General features: G+C 35.6%; 1 protein-coding gene across 1 annotated transcript in view; it reads right to left on the bottom strand.

Moving 5' to 3' along the window:
- LOC139151761 (U3 small nucleolar RNA-associated protein 6 homolog) overlaps positions 1-15923 on the bottom strand; it is a 22126-nt gene continuing 6203 nt past the window's right edge. Inside the window, exons 3-21 of the mRNA XM_070724740.1 lie at positions 14238-14279; positions 13591-13662; positions 12804-12872; positions 12277-12340; positions 11398-11516; positions 10697-10729; positions 10188-10223; positions 9397-9490; positions 8685-8769; positions 7742-7854; positions 7377-7531; positions 6894-6965; positions 5686-5818; positions 5388-5455; positions 4413-4490; positions 3243-3349; positions 2595-2661; positions 2198-2270; positions 1-1125 (exon numbers count right to left, since the gene is read on the bottom strand). Of these exons, the coding sequence (XP_070580841.1) occupies positions 956-1125; positions 2198-2270; positions 2595-2661; positions 3243-3349; positions 4413-4490; positions 5388-5455; positions 5686-5818; positions 6894-6965; positions 7377-7531; positions 7742-7854; positions 8685-8769; positions 9397-9490; positions 10188-10223; positions 10697-10729; positions 11398-11516; positions 12277-12340; positions 12804-12872; positions 13591-13662; positions 14238-14279 (1650 nt within the window). The 3' untranslated portion in view covers positions 1-955. The remainder of the gene's footprint in view (positions 1126-2197; positions 2271-2594; positions 2662-3242; positions 3350-4412; positions 4491-5387; positions 5456-5685; positions 5819-6893; positions 6966-7376; positions 7532-7741; positions 7855-8684; positions 8770-9396; positions 9491-10187; positions 10224-10696; positions 10730-11397; positions 11517-12276; positions 12341-12803; positions 12873-13590; positions 13663-14237; positions 14280-15923) is intronic.

Raw genomic sequence — 15923 nt, forward strand, 5'->3', positions numbered from 1 at the left:
TCAATTTGTAGATTAACTTTAATGAATACTGAAAAACAAAACACATGTCAGAAATCAGTTTTCAGTGAATGTTTACATAAACTGAATTTGTAAAGGTTACTGATATGTAGACACACAAATATACAAGACTATTTTGAACCATGACTGTCACACTTTATTCACATCAAGCGACAGGTCACTCCTTTCACATTTTTGAATAACGGCCAAAATGTGTTGTAAGACGATAGGGCTGTCCTAAAAGTTTGGAAGATGAATGTTTATTAAGTAACAACAGAAATTAACTATTTGGAAATATGGCGCTTTCTTTATCTTTGGTAGTCTCAACAGAAGTCATTTTGCACAGAACCACATGACCAACTCTAGTTCTATGGACCTGCGATTACCATGATCTCACAGAATATTTGCAAAGATGACAGGCCATCTGTCTCATCACCCTCCTTTTATCAATTCTTGGGTGTTTATTTTGGCGATGTGGTATAGGGTTAAAGTTTCCAAGGACCTACTCTGCAATACTTATCCGGGCTCATCATATAATTAAGGAAAGTTAACTATTTAGATATACATCTGTTGAGAGATATAAGTCTTTATACTGGCAGTTGTAAAAATACATAAATACAATGTCATTAATGCTTGAAAACAACACCAGTAATCAGAGTGGCCGACTGCTATTCATAAACTCTGTCTTAAATGTTACAATTTCAATTACGATGCAAGTGGTATGGGTAACTTTTCATTCCTACCATAATGGTACTGATTTGCTCATATAATATATCTATAAATGCAATTCAGACATAGACTATAAAGGCAAGTCACTGTGTCGCTGGCTTGTACAACTAACAATGGCCAATGACTGTGTTGCTCTAATGGTTTGGAAAGTGACAAAGGTCAATGATTGGTTGCTTTTAATAGTCAATGAATTGTGTTGCTTTTTGATGATCTGGAAAGTGGCCACTTCTCACAGCCTGTACTCCAAGTGTCCTGTCTGTGCCAGTATGTATCTGTTCATGAATTCATCGGTCAGTTCACTGTTCAGTTCCTTGATGGCTCTCCAGTGAATTTTCCCGATGTTTTCTGTCTTGCCCTTTGGATGGGTCATCTCTAGCTTTATATAAGACAACCATATATCTGTGGATGCAAAACAGAGGAAATATTTATATTATTAGGTTACTATGAAAGTACTGCAAAGGATGCGTAAGGACTCTACTGTAGTGCATCACCTGACACAAAGCAGACTGAGATACCTGGCCCTAATGTCAGAGTCTATCCTTTCCGATATTTTTGTAGTTAACTTATCATTATTCATCTTACATTAAATAACTGGGTCATAAAGTTGGCCTAGCAGTTATTATTTTTGTGAAATGTCCACATACAGTAAAATCTGTCTAAACCAAACACCAAAGGGAATGAGAAAACTTCGGTTTACAGAGGTTTTGGTTTATAGAGGTTCCTTAAATATGGCATTCTATGTGAAAGGGACTAGAAAAGGTGTTCAGTGTAGACAGGTTTCCAGTTTAGACTGGGTTTGGTTTAGACAGGTTTCACTGTATTTTCTTCTGATTTAAAGTGCAAAAATGGAATATCTTTGAAGTGCTTCTGATACCCCGTGCAACTACACATGCAGAGTGCAAGACATATTCAGGTAACAGTATGATGGGTTCTTCAGAAACCTTCCAAAAGTGGATGCACAGAGGCACCTGCAGAATGTATTGTGCTCTGGGTGCATGGAAAAAGTCAATATCATGGAATTTGTAGTGCACAAAACATTCTATTGTTTTTTATGGTAGATGAGTAATAACAGGTGTTTCTGAGATTGAGAAATGCCCATTTCTACATACCTGCTGAGAGTCAGTGTTGAAAACATTCACGAGGCATGTAAATTAAAGGTCAAACTTTCTACTCCCTTAAAATGATCAAGTCGTTTTCTTTGAAACAATTTTTGTCAGTGCTGCATGATTGAGAAATCAGTGATGGTTATAAGACAAAAGAGTAAAGAACACAGACATAAATTTCTGACCTCCTTGGTTAGTGGCATCCCTCACCATCAGCATATATAAGTGAACAGATCAGGGAGGTTTTAGATGAAACTACTTTCACTCATAATCAAGACCAACTTTGTGATTGATCCAATACAGCGTTGCCTGACAGAGTAAAACACACAGGCTGTGAAGGAATGTTAGTTGTGCCAGAAATACAATACCTGGGGTTTTAGCTCCAAATTCCCGCAATGCCTCTTCGTAACAAGATCTCAATTTCTTGATCTTTGGATCAGCCTGAATGGAAAGACATTGATAGTTAATATGTGTTTTATTGCTGTGTCTTCCCTTTGTTCAGGGTTTGAAGTGACAGGAGGCAGTGTGCCTGATACTGTACTTGTTGTTATGGGAAAATGTTATAAAAAACATCAAAATACATACATAACAGTATTTCTGCATCTTAATGAGCGTTGGTTGTTCAATGTATCTTCCTCATGGCATTCTTAAATTATAAGACGGACATACTAGTAGTATTTAGGTTTTCGACATGCTGGTGAACAAGATTTTTTAAGGTATTATTCTTACAGCACCTACTGATACAGGTATATAATATAAACTTACCAGAGAGCATTCTAATGATATGTATTTCTTAAAAAAGTTCAGGTCTTTGGGATGTTTTGATGCCAACCTGAAAGTGACAGTGATTGCATGTTACAGGCAACGTTCAAAAGACACGCCAACATCAGCTTGAACATTGTCAGACACTATATATCTATATTCAACACGCTGAGCTGGAAAACATGGCTACTGGTAAAATTTGATGTCAATGTCATGTTTGAAATGTACCTTGAAAGTGAAGGAAGAAAACTACGATGGAAGCTTGCAGATCCATCTTCAGTAAACCATTACTGAATAATGATGAAGAGCAGTTCTCAATAAAAAGACATGGACCAGCAGCTGAAGTTCACGGGCTACATGTGTGAAGGACACAGGCATATGGCATACTGACGACAGATGTGATTACAATTGCTTATCAAAAATTACAGCCATGAAGAAAAATAGTTTTTATTGAAGAGAATTGTGTTCTTTGGGACAATCTGCAGTTGGAACAATTGGCTCAGGTAATTAAGACCGATATATAGCAATTAAACTAATATGAAAATATCTTTTTGTGACAGCATTTCAATAGGTATAGATTTGTATTTGAAGTGCATAAGATGAAGCGCTGAAGTGTTGAACAGAAATCACTGAATAGAAGAATTCACTGACCTCTTGTAAATATCTCTAGCTTTCTTGATGCCACCAGAGAAGGCTGCCCATTCCAGATACCTTTCCTTTATGACTGACGCAACCTGCTTGTGTTGAGTTATCCCTTGCTGTGCAAATAAAAATTTACATGTGAGACTAATCTGTATTCATTTAACTTGAAACAAAGTTGTACAATTATTGCAATGCTAAATGCATTCATTTAATCTGTTGTTTTACTGTATAATCTATGCCTAGCCAGCTGAGAAATAAACTCTGGCAGCAAATCCGTTTTTCAAATGTTGCAAGCAGGGTGTCGTCAGTGCAAATACTTCACTATACACAGCATAGAATCCATTTTCAAAACCGAAATATAGCATTACACTGAAGTACAGTCATGATAGGATTTAATGTATGATGAAATATCATGTGCGGATGATAGGTTCACTTCAGGCTGTAAGTAATATCTTTGCAGGTTAGATGTTACAAAAATGAAGTGACGAGGATGATGTACAATACTGGGGGGCAAAGAAAACGTAATGAAGCTCTCCATGTTAGGCAATTACTTGATCAACATGTAGCCATGCATACTCTGAAAGTAATGTCTGCCACATGCTGGGATCAGACACACTATTTTGACCTGGAAATTGAATTTTATCTGAATGTTTTTGGATAGTGAAGAAAATGCCTTTTTAGTATGAATTGTATTTCATATGACTACATGAAGCTAAGTCCATGAATAATGATGTGTTTTTCATTATCATCTTCACAACATGATGTGAACTGTTCATGTTTTTGTCACTTTTCCAGATGAAGCAGAACTGTTAAAACACCATAAGCTGTATCTTTTGGCTATTTTTCCAGAACTTTTGTTTTGTGGTTTCCCTACACTTTCTGCATTGAATCCCGAAACTAATTTAATGCCAAGTACTTAGCATATCAACACAACATATATGAGTATAATGTCCATTGTTATTGTTGAAAATTGTATTCAAGTCCGGACTAGAATTCATTTGTAAACAATAAACAATGATCAGTACAGACATACAAGCTGTGTTGACAAAAAAGAATACTCAAAATTTCAGTATGACAAACGGATGAGGGTCAGACACGGTAGTTGATATACAGATGCAGAATACTGAAAAACTTGCCACAAGTTACAGCTTATGTCCCTTTAAAGTTCAAAATTCTTACCTCGAAGACAGACTCTACTTCAGCGGGGTTACACGCAAGACACCAGGTGAGGCCTAGGTCCCACAGTGGCAGTGAATTCTACAGGAAATAAATTCAGATACAACTTCTGCAGGTGAATATTGTGTTAAAATGTGTACAAAGTATTTCTGTACACCAATATGGAACAGCTGACAATATCACATCAGGCAGGTAGTTGTGACTTTTGGTATTTTTTGAACTTTTGTTCTGTCCATCAACTATGATTTCTTGTTCCACTGCCTAAAGCACCCTTTGACTTATGGTGCTGTGTCAGCATGCTATCAAAAAAGCCTGTCACATATTTCAAAATATGGTCCATTTTTGTTGTCAAGTGAATTTCAAATGCTAATTTCACTTCTCCAATATACTGACATACAGTAAATTCATGTAAAATATGTAATGTTTGAAATTTGAATAATTTCCATCTATCTGCCAGTATGATTACTATATTGGGCTTTTGCAAGTCACAAAATACTCATTACTGACATCAGTCTCCATCTCAAAGTATTAACCCTTTGAGCGCAAAAGTCTATTATGTCCCCTTTATAAAATCAAACCCAGTCAATTTTTTCAGATTTTGCCAAAATCTTGAGAAAAAACTGAAGCCAATGAAAGGTGATGTCCATTTGGTCCAAAATTATCAAAAAATTACAGAAAAATTCATGAAAATTGGTAAAATTTTGCACTAAAATTTTTGCGGGAGAAAATTACAGCGCTCAAAGGGTTAAAATAGTTAAAAGTTTTACTGATTAGGCTCTGGAAAACAGAAGTAAAACAGCATTGTTCAGATTAGAAATGCTTGAAGAGGAGCTGAGGTTATCAAAACATCTGAAAAACAAGGAGATGGCTCACAACAACCCATTTTGATACAATGCTAAAATCAGTCATACATAGCTACATGTATTCTTACTTTTGACATCAGCCACTCAGAGGGTGAATGAGAGAAAAAATTCTGACCTTAGATTTGACATGAGACACAGCATAATCAAAGAGATCCATCACTTCAGCCTTGGCGTCTTCATTTCCTTCAAAAAAGTGCAGACAGAGTATTTTTTTAATGTAGACTGTAGGATCTAGCTCAAACTTGGATGTAAGCTAACAAACATGTTGACAGAATACACAGGAAACAGAAAGGATGATGGAAGTGTTAAATCAGTGAGCAAGTAATATCTAAGTTGGTTAAGAAATGCTGTCCTCTCTTTTTGTATTGTACTTGTCTCAAAAGTTTATAAAATATCAGAGATATTTCACTGACCTAGTTGCATGCCATAGATGACAAGTTGTAATCTTTGTAGCCAAAGAGTGACCGATTTGACATGTGAATTTGTGGCTATTTCGGCCACTTCTTTGGCCTTCTCCATCAAGCCAACTTTTATTAGCATCTTCACCTATGGATGAAAATAGAAATCATTTACCTAACACATGGTTCATAAAATTCTTGAAAGATATCTAAGGTGAGGAAACACATGGAGCTACAACTAGCGAGGATAACTAGGAAGTATTATTGGGTGATTCAAAACTACTGATATATACATAGTATCTTCAAGTTGAATTCGACATGCAATAGACACTAAGGCCTTCTGTCAGGTCATTTGAGTATTTACTGTAATTTTCTTTAGTGAATTCACTGAAAAATATAGTAAAATAGGGTGAATTGATTCAGAGCAACTTTGTTTGTATGGAAAATGAAAAATCCTGACATTATTGCTATTCCACAATACACTGAATTTCAAAGAGTGCTTCATTTAAGCAATAAAGCGCACCCAGGGACGGTATACCACGAGATTTTGACCTGTTCACAACATATGCACGATATGAAGTGAACTGGTCAAAATCGAGTGGTACAATACCGTCGCTGGGTGTGATTTGTTGCTATTACATATATCATGACAGTATATCGAAACTTGGGCGTGGAATGTCAAAAACGGATTATTTTGCTCAAGCTGAGAACTCACACGTATGCCAGCCATGGTATATCGCCAATCGAGTTCTTTTCATGTCTCGACCATGTCTCAATGTCTCAATCACTGCATTTGTACCATCAATATACTGGTATGATATAATAAAAATTAAAGCTTTTGGAAAATATGGAGAAACTCTCTTTCTGTGTGGGTGGAAAACTTGCAAACTTTCCTTTATAATCCATTAAAACACCAGTTAGTATGAATGGTATAAAGAGACCATTTGTGATGGATTCATCCTCTTTTATTGCGAGGAAAACCTTGAAATGATCATATTTTGCACTCCCATTTACAAAACCAATTATTAATATTTATTATTATTATTATTTTTTTTATTTCAGGTCAATAAAGATCCATATCCAACAAACAAAACAAAAAAAAAGAACAGAAACAAAAATGATTAAAATGTCTGATCTGCATTCAAAGTCTATTACATTGTAGTCTACCTTATCTGCAACCCTGGAAATTCAGATTCTGACGATGAGCAGCACGACTCACTTACCCATTTCTCATAAAGCTCTTCAGATAACTGGTACTTAATACTTGACAGCACTTTCAGAGCTCTGATAACATGCTGGAAACAATCACACAGTGAATACTGTCACTGTATCACATTCCAAACATGCAGGCATGTTTTACAATGCATTGTATACTACACAGGAATAAACTCAACTTTTATACAAAATTCCAAAAGTTCTAGTATGACAGGAAAATAACCCACACCACTGTGTTTATTTCAATACCATTAGTCATAGGTGAAAATGTGCAAAACTGTTCCTTCACCACTCACTGTACAAGTGGTAAGAAATTTTGCAGTGGCTCTTACAGAGGTGCAATCACAAATTATAAAGACTAACAGCCGGAAACCCATAATTGAACTCTTTCACCACATTTTCCAGTATGTTTGTGTCCGATTGCATTAGACTACAGTACCGGTATGCTCATGACAGGGTCCAACTAGGTCTATGAATCATACTGTACTCACTTGATTTGATAGATGTTCTGACTGTCCCTCTTTGCTGGTCACTCTTTCCAGACAGGTTTCAGCATACAGTGTCCACATCTTTCTGGTTGGTAGGTGCTTCACAGCTTTCTCAAAGACAGCAAAACACTTTTGCTCAAGCTGTAGCACTGCCAAGTCTGAAAGCAAAAGACCATGAACTCTCATTGACTGTGACTGCCATGCCACAATCTTGCGTATCTAATGTATACTGAATAAGATTTTATTTTACTGTAAGATTGGTAATACTAGTAAACAGTTCAAATAATTGTTGTCGCTGCAACAACATCAATTCTTCTTAGTTATTGTTCATGAATATGGATTTTTTTGAAGGGAAGCTAATTACATACCAGGATCCAGATCTCTGTGTTTGGCATCAGCAGCTACACTGTCTTCATTCATTAGATGTCTTCTGGCTAAGGCATTCCATGTTAACTCATTCTCTGGGTGATCCTTTTTGAGACTGGAAAAAAAATTGAATGACATAATATTGCATCGTCTGCATGCTGTAGAATTTTCTTGCAATTTCTTGAGAAAGTCAATCTATGATGTATTCAGGCAGATTTTGTCAAAAATAACTATTACAGCAAGCTTGAAACACATCTTTCAAGTATCTAAATCTGATGCATGATGCACAACATAATAGCATTAATTTATGCAAATGTATAAACAAGGGTTATTTAAGTATGCAAATCTGATCATAATGACTTATTATCAGTTTTGTGTATTGTTGTATCTTGGATCACAGTTTGTAGACATATCTAACCAGCAATACCTTTGTGATTACATGCTTTCTGAAGCAATCCATTTCCAATTTCTCATTCATTCATGCTAGTTATATACATTTAGCATCGTGTTAATATGTGAAGTGGAGTTGTAAAATTCCTGGAAATCCTACACTGTATTTTTTTTTGGCTCACATATGATATTTTGGCTCAAAACCTCTCCTAAAGAAACAGCCTATAGTTCTCATACTGAATCAATCCCTTGTTGTATCCTTATAATACAGAAAGTGAAATTCAAATATTGGAAATGTTCAGATTTTTAGAGTAGGCTGCTTTGATGCAAAGCGGACTTTTATCTGTGCAGGGATACAACATTTTTTAAAGCAATAAAGCTGATGAACAATTTGAATAGAAAACAGTAGCTTAGAACCAAATTTGCCATGCTGAAGTAATAGTGTCAAATACACATTTGCACAATTTCTACTTGATTCATGTGACTTGTGACAAAATTCTGAGAAAAACATTTAATATGATGCCAGTTTTCATAAAAATCCTAGATGTGACTTACTCATTGTAAATTGTGTCAATGATACCTTGAACAAAATCAAAGTCTTTGCAAACAGGGAGGAATGATAGTCTGAAGTCAATATCATCTGAAAATGAAAAAATATTGGATTAAAACAGTCTGCATTAACAGAAAATGAAAATGTATGAACAGAATATGTAAGGTCACTGTGATAAAAAATCAACAATTAACATACTGAGCAAAGATAATTCCACACAATTTGAAGACCTGTGTACTGAATATATCTATTAAGTGGTGCACAAGTCTAAAGGCATTCATACTTTTTTCCTTTCTGTAAATACAGGAGGCTCATGTTTTGATATGAGAAGGGAAGGAAACTGTCATTGATAGATTTGTATCAGTACAGAAGATGTGTTAAAACTTCCTCAAGTTTGGCTGTTTAGGGTGTTGATCATCTTTATATGTCATTTTATCAATTCACCATTTATGATTAATTTTATTGATACATGAAGTGTGCTGATGATGCTACATTGTTATCTTATGCAGTTCAGGCAAAACTCAAGAACTCTTGCTCAATGCTAAACACATTAAAAGTTTACACTGTCCAAGGGAGCACACTTGCTCCACAAAGCTACGGGGAACCCAATATGATATCTGATAGTTTTCTTGAGGCAAGATCAGACCCAGTGTAAGTTACAGTTTCCAGTTTGGAATGTGCACAAATATTTCAAATATTAAATGAGTTTTTCCATACCTGGCATGGCCTCAATGGCTTTCTTGTAAACGACCGTGGCTGCTGTACCCTGCATCAGTGCATCATCAACTGCTGTGTGTTCAATGCTACTAGTCTGAAATGGATTGCATGATGTACACATTAGCACCTCGGGCACAGATAATTGGACTCTCAAATTTTTACAATTCTTTTCTGATCTACCACTTATGGGTGCTCATTTCAGAACCCCTGGGGTAAGAAAACTTTTCAATGTCTCAGTTTTTTTGGAATCAGAAATTTTATTTTCCCTCATAGAGTTAACACAGGGATGGTGGCCATTTTGAATTTCAAATATTGGTAAATGTTAAGTAGCTTGTTTCTCCAGTACTAAACTTTGCATGGTGAATCCTGATTTTTGTTCTTGATTAAGTGAGAGAATAGTAGAAAGTTTCATTGAGGATACTTTGAGTAAAAGTTTAAGTCTTTCACTTTCAAGGCTAGGCACATACTACAGTAGTATCTCTGGCAGTACAATTTTCTTTCTCTGAAGCAGCATCCTGTGACAAGCTGTTTTCTTGTATCAGTAAATATACAGGATTTACAAAGTGAAGGAACATCGCATTTTTCTATTGAAAACTAGTAGGAGTCATACAACTTTTGGTTGTGAAATGATCAACAACTCTAAGCATATCTTTCAATAAAATGACCATGCAATTAAGCACCAACCAGTTTTATAGATTTTGGCTTTCTAGTTTGATTGAACTTAACACATCAGTAATACCTTGTAAAAATTTTACACTGTGAATCATGGAATTTGTAGAAGAAATACTGACCTTGTCCTTCTGTAACACACTCCATCTTTTCCGTAGCTGCACAACATGAAGTAAGTTAATACAAATGAAATGCAAATGCTTCAAATTGTCAACAGCAGCATTGTCTTTGCTACATACACCAAATTAAAGCCTTGTCCTGCTAAGTTCAGGGCAAGTTGGTTAAAATCAGTGATGCAAAACAAGTCCCATGTTTTGAATTTTAACACAAACTTGAATACAAAATGTATTTAAAGGCCCCTGAATACCTAGACACCATAAATTTGACTTTTACTGACTCAACCTGCCATAACATATTCTGCCAAGTAGGTAAAATTAACTATAGAGTTGGCTCTATACTGCTTTTTGATGACTCGGCACATGGGGAAATGATACTGTCCGGCAGGGTTAATGTATAGCAACATGCACACGTGTTTACATGTATCTTGTCACAAATGAATGCATTGAAATTTATGACAAAGGGAGTAAGCTCACTGACAAACGACAAATTAGGAACATAAAGCTGTACCAACCTTATCAGCATTCATCAGTTCTAGTCTGAAGTACTGTTCAAAGATATAAACAAATATATATGTTTTCACTTTGGGCTGCAATTTAATTACAAAAGATCTGTGCCACTATTATTTCAAGATCAGTTTCTGGACACAAGATCATAAGACAAATATCCCTTGCTTTGTTGATATTCAGGATTGGATTTTGTCAATTATAGTTATTCTAGATTATTCCCTGCCAAAACATAGTTATGAAATAGCATCACTTCATTGAAGGAGTGATACATGTTACTTGAACTGAAGGAACTCATATGGATATGATATGCTCTCATTGGCAATCACTGCTCAGCCATTTCAACTGATTGGTGTTAAAAGATCAGAAACTTGGGATGTTTATTTCAAATCCTTGGTAATGGAATAAGCACTAATTACTTTTCTTATTTGCCATAAAAACTAAGTTAATAGACAGTCTCAATAAAATATTTCTGAGACCTGACATGCTGTCAATGGCATTCACTGCTCACACATTTCAATTGGTGTTACAAGAGCCAAAACTTGTGATTTTTTCGTTCATAATCCTTGGTAATGTGATGAACATTAACTTCCTTTTTTATTTGACATAAAACTAAGTTGACAGAGTCTCAATAAAACACTTGTGTCAAAAATGGATGATGCAACTTTCACAAATGAAATGTGTAAATTTAGAAGGAGTTGACAATTACCTCGACCCAGAGTCGTTGTGATTCAGGATGGAACCTTAAACCCCGGAGCAGAAGTCCTCTGGCATTGTCAGGCGAGTTGTTGTCTTCCATTTCAAACTTGGCAGCCATGATCCACAATCCTGACAGGAAGGAAGTAAAACATTACACATTGCAATATGACGGTACTCACTGAGTTCTGTCCAACTCTAAAGGATCTGAGAAATAAAGGTCAAATGTGATGACAATCTCACTGCAACTAGAAGCTGTTATATTGGAGATTATCAAATTGACCATAAAGAAACAAAATAATTTTGGTTATGTCCTCAAGTTAGAAAGACCAAGTTCCATACATTTACATCACTATAAAAGTGAAGTTGTTGCATGCTGTTGATTGTTGCCAACATCACAGAACTCTTCCATTGTTACTCCCAGTCAAAAAATCCTATATTCAAAGTGATCATTAGCAATTAGAACTTTACTTTAAGGAGAGACATATGACAAGTTTATCTACACAACAATTCTTCTGTAGTATTGAGTCAGTTGTAGACTATAAATTGTAGCAATTCGTAAGATAGCATTGCTACATTTTGTCAACAAAGCTGGCAGCAACATTATTTTCAGATGGAAAACACAGCAAGGCAAATTTGGAAGTTTTCCCTAGATTCTTGGAAGATAGTAAAACCCTTTAAGGTAAAATTATTCTTCAGTTTGACCAAGGTTACTGTACCCCAAGTAGAGTAACCGTGGTTACTCTATCCAAAGTAGAGTAACCGTGACTTGACAAATGCATATACAAGTAAAAAAATGTAAAAAAAAACAAGGACATAAAAAACTACCAATCAAAGTCACTACTCTCTATTTAATAGAAAAACATCAAACTACAGAAAAAAGATCACTTACCTACTACATTGCTATGTATTTTCAACAATCTTGTATATATCTTACTGAGTGCAATACGTCTATTCTGTTTCAAAAACAGACAATGAGTATGTCAAGCTATAACATTACCGTACTATTAATCTCAGAAATGAAATATGCATGTAATGAATGAATTTTCACCTCTAAACCGATGATTCCTATAAAGGTGGAAATACAGAACACATTTACCAAAATCCTGTCTATGGTAATCTGATAGAGGGCGCAGACACTTAAAAATTGCTCAACATGCAATGTTTACCTTAATTTCTGGCCACTTCAAAGCATTTACTTAGAGTAATGAATAAACTAATAGCAAATAACAGCTGGGTCACAATCACTGAGATTCACACACACCATAATATTGTGACATTGACTTTGAAAGAATACCAGAACCTAAAGCATGAACTCTGCGTCTAACATTAATTTCAACTCATTTTAAATTTCAAAACCATCACTTAATCATCAAGTTTTAAACATTACCTGTTCTGCAGATATGATGTAACACTTACCCATTTTTTGCAGAATTCTATTTGGGACATCCATAGTTTTAGATCATCACTGTACAAAGCACATGCTCTCTGTAATAAAGTAATTAAACATTTCAACATCTAAACGACCAGACAACAGTAGAGCACATGCTACAAATATGATTCAAATATTTGTAGATATCATTTTGCATATGAAATGCAGTGTTTCCTTATCAGTAGTATGTCTGACTACAGAATCTATACCAGACAACTGTTGAGGAAACAGGCAAATATATTGCATTGTACTGTAATGTAAATACTGTACTGTTCAGCACTGCACTGTATGGTACTGTAAATACTGCACTGTACTGTACTGTACTGTACTGTAAATAGTGTACTGTATTGTACTGTACTGTTCTGTACTGCAGCGGCTGTAGTTTTTGTTGTCTTTGTGTATCTGCTGCTAACTGAGAGCTAAAAATATAAGGCAGCTTAAACACATTCAGAGACAAAATGTACGACTGATTAATAATTATGTAAAGAATTTATGAATAAGATCATCAATTTCTCTTGAAACTTATTGGAGAGAAATGCAGATAAGGTTTGCATATTCATGCTTTGTGCTCTGACTACTCTACAATAATCTGGGTAGCCTAATGCTGAAAGCAGTTTTGACAAAATCCATATTTGCTGTTGACTGGTAGTATGTTATAGAGGGTATAAACTAAATTCTGAATGACTTATTGGTGGAACAACTGATATGTATTCACAACAGACGAAAAAATCAAAACATACAAGTTATTCTGAATATTTATTTCTGTTGTCTTACCCTAAATAACCTGGTTATCCTCTGAACAATGCTATATTCTATCTCGGCTTTCTTGAAAAAATAATGAATTTTCTGGAATATAGAAAAGTTTAAAAAGTTTGTTAATAATACAAGATCATGTCTTTTATTACCACCACCACCATCATCATTATCATCAACATCGTCATTATCATCACCACCATCATCACCACTATCATCATCATCATCATCATCATCATCATCATCATCTTCATCATCATCATCAACACCATTATAATCTCCACAATAACCAAACTATCTAGCACATTACAATGCCTGCCATTGTCTCAATTAGCAATAATTCTAACTTCTGGACAAATTGATTGACCATACAGGAAATTTCTATGTGTTACATACCTACGGCCAATTATGGGTTCTGTTTTCAAAATTATTGAAATTACACAATGTAGACTCCACTGATACTACAATGCATGAAATTAATTATTCCATTGAGCATTTCAGAATACTCTAATAAGCAATCATTTAGGGTTGAATTTTCTCCTTCTAAAGAAAACAGCTGCAATGCTATGCTGCATCTGCAAAATATCTGATGTTCTTCATGTCTTTGGAAAGCACTTCCCAACAATTTCAAAAGGCTTTTTGATTCTGACTTCAGAAACTGTACTCACCTTCCTTCTTTTGTTGATCAGCGCTAATAGATTGATCTTGTACTAAAAGAAAACAAACTTTTTTTCAATGATAGGGTGGTGTAAATTGAAGTGACAATGACATGTACATTCACTTTTTCATCAATAAAATTTTATCATAATTTGTTCCATTCCATTCTTTCAAGGGATGAACAAAGAGCATTCTCACATTCCTGGCTACTGGGAGTGTGGGATCGACGGTGTGGGAAAAATCGATCCCACACTCTCAGAAACCGTCCCACACTCTGCAGTATATAACACACGAGCTCTGATAGGGTTATAAATAGCCTTTAGTTCCACGCGCAAAATATTATCCAATGGCACAATGAGTAACACATGGACCGGGACTAAAAAGTAAGCACGTCAGAGTACGGAACATTGTCATGATTTTGGATAACGTTGTACGTTGTTTGTGACCCCGGAATGGTGACAGACTCACAAAAAATACCGCAATTATACAGTGTCGCTCAAATTTGATCAGAATTGGTACATACCAGTATGGGTACCAAAGATCACCAATAAATGTTGTGAGAACTATCTGTTCAGTGCAGGAAAATTTGACGTTGATGTTATGACAATGATTTCTGCACAGTACAACCAGAAAAACAACAAGAAATATTTAAACCAGAAAAACAAGAATGACAAAAGTAATTAAGGTCTGAAACTTTAGGTACTGGAGGTCAACTTTAGCAACATGCATAGCAGAAAGGCAGCTAGTCCCCCTTAGTTTGACCATAGACTGTCTTCCTCCCCTCTACTGTCTATGGTTTGAGCAGGTCTGTTAATATGTAACAGTTCATAAACAATGACAGGAAATGACTCAAGTCAGTGGAGTAAGCCTGTTTCAAGCCTGTTTCAGAATTTCGCTTTTTCTTACCTCATTTGCACATTTTGAACACTGATGTGTTCATTTGAACAAATTCACATCTCAACCCCTACATCTACCTGTACACCAAATACTGAGACGGTAGCTTTGGCAATATGGGAGCCTTTGTGGTGACAGACATACATCCGCACATACCCACAAATATACAGACACTTAGACTCATCATATAAGCTCTTTTTGGTATTTATATATAAAACCAAATATGAGCTAAAAACTGGACAAAATTTCCAAATGACTGATGAACATAGGCTACTTCGAACATATGGCTAATTTTTTTTCTGTTGGACATCTCGTCCGTAGCAGAAGTTGAAGTATCGGCAGCGGAACCCACCACGGAGTTCGCGTTTAAGTGACACGGAATACCGTACTGTACCGGTAGATGGCCACAAAGTAGGATAGTCGCTGATACAGTTAAACATTCAATGTTTCCAGTGTGAATTTAATGCATTTTATGGTCATGTGAGAAAAAGAATCTCACACACCAAGGACCTGGGATCAGATTTCTCACACTCATTGGGGATATTTTTTAAAATATCCCCAACTCGTGTGAGAAATCTGATCCCAGGTCCTTGGGGGTGTGGATTCTATTATTCTCATGCACAACAGTGTTTTTCATTTGGGTTAGTGCCCAAGCAAATTTTACCTTGGTTCCCTGCTTGTCATATCTACTTGGGGTTCCCAAAATATGTCAATGCAATCATATTAGAGGATTATAGACATGACACGATTTCCCAAACTATCTTACGCATCCAAACCTTAGTAAAAACACTGAATCAACACTG

The sequence above is a fragment of the Ptychodera flava genome, chromosome 15 (assembly GCF_041260155.1).
Source record: "Ptychodera flava strain L36383 chromosome 15, AS_Pfla_20210202, whole genome shotgun sequence".
NCBI classification, from domain to species: Eukaryota; Metazoa; Hemichordata; class Enteropneusta; family Ptychoderidae; genus Ptychodera; species Ptychodera flava.